The sequence below is a fragment of the Coffea arabica genome, chromosome 1e (assembly GCF_036785885.1).
Source record: "Coffea arabica cultivar ET-39 chromosome 1e, Coffea Arabica ET-39 HiFi, whole genome shotgun sequence".
Lineage (NCBI taxonomy): Eukaryota > Viridiplantae > Streptophyta > Magnoliopsida > Gentianales > Rubiaceae > Coffea > Coffea arabica.
Genome location: NC_092311.1, coordinates 40,218,826 through 40,220,436, shown reverse-complemented (window position 1 = coordinate 40,220,436; position 1,611 = coordinate 40,218,826). Strand labels below are relative to the sequence as shown.

The 1,611-nt window shown below is 38.7% G+C and overlaps 1 protein-coding gene across 1 annotated transcript; it reads left to right on the top strand.

Moving 5' to 3' along the window:
- The first annotated feature begins 255 nt into the window (after window positions 1-255).
- Window positions 256-914, top strand: LOC140017004 (uncharacterized). The gene is made up of 2 exons (XM_072071348.1): window positions 256-260; window positions 371-914. Exons 1-2 carry the CDS (start codon window positions 256-258, stop codon window positions 912-914), a joined length of 549 nt encoding a protein of 182 aa, XP_071927449.1.
- Window positions 915-1,611: the final 697 nt, after the last annotated feature.

Here is a 1,611-nt window from a genome sequence, read left to right as displayed (position 1 = left end):
ATCATCATCGCCCAATTCCAACTCCTGCAGTTTCGTTTATTAACCCCCAAAATCACCACTCCATTATTTTCTCAAACGCCCACATTCCCCACCACCCCTCAACAACCCCATTTGGCTTTTCCCATTCCCTCAATTCTTCACTGTTTCTCCTCAACTCATTCTTCTCCACCTCAACCTTCTTCCGCATTTTCTCTGACCAAAAAGCTAAATCTTTCCACTGGAATTACGCTCTTGATGGAATTCACCCTAGAGAAAATGGGGTCATCGGGGATAAAGGGCCAATCTTTGCTGCAGTTTTGTTGGGATGGCTTGGGTCGAATCCGAAGCATCTGAGGAGGTATGGTTCCATTCTTGAGAATTTGCAAAGTAGGCCAGATTTATTGGAGAAAATCAAGGGAATTATTGTTGATTCAGGAGGTGACGCTAATATAGATCCCAAGGTCTGGGCTGCTGGATTTACTGCAGCCCTGCTAAAGAAATACAATTCATCATCTTATCCATCAGTTGTAGCTGTAGGAAGAAATCAATTGGAAAGTGGAGTTGATACCTCAAAGTTGCGAGAAAAGGAGCCCCTGTCCGTTAAAACCTTACTTTTGTCAGCATTTGAGAAGCTCTTCTCTTATCTCCTAAACTTGAACGACGTCAAACAGCAGTTGACAAAGATAATCTCTGTCCTTTCAAAAAACAGGCCTTCTTGCCCACATCTTTATCTGTATAGTACAGTTAATAAGGTCATTCCATTCTCATCAGTTGAGTCATTTGTTGAAGAACAGAAGAGAAGTGGGAAAAATGTGTGGGCATTCAACTTTGGTGCATCACCTCATGTTGACCATTATCGGACTTTTCCCAGTGTATATACATCAGAGCTTGAGAGGTTTTTGAACAAGTGTCTAGTCATAGTGAAGAAGTTATAAAAGTTTTGCAATTTTAGATGATTTAGGTTGAAATGCTGCACAAGTTATTGTTTGCCCTGTGCAGCTGAATTCAGTTTCAAGCAATGGAGATTCCTAACAAGAGGTAATTTTGGCCTAATGTTACTCAAAACTGCAAACTCTTGTTTATGAATATTTCCATTGAGATATGGTATTTCATTTTTGTCCAATGGTAGCTGTTGGTACTCTTGGTTCTGTAATTTAGCAATGAGGCACGTATCATTCTCAATAAACTTTCCCATCATCTTTGTTAAAGAAAAAAAAGAGCTACCCAAGCTGATAGGGCAGCTTTAGTAGAGTAGTAGATAGTAAATATCCCTAAATTGAGCCAGTACCATGAATTTTGGGGAAAAGCCAGAATTTGAAGACTGAATCAGAAGGAAAACAAGACCTAAGGTTGTCACGGCATAATTTGAGGTAAATGATCTCAATATTTTCCATTTATTTTCGAACATTTCTTTCTAATGGCTGTTTGTTAATGTGTCTTCTGCCCATTATGTGTAGGCTTATCACAGTCTGTGCTTGGATTTGAGTTTAGTGTTGGGTGCTGTAAATATCTGTTGATTGTGTAATGAAGGGATTTTCTGAAGAGTTTTTATTCTGTAATTTTAGATTTGATATTGGTTGGTTCCTGTTTAAAAGGAAAATGAAGAACCTGTTTCTTGACTTGATATTTCTA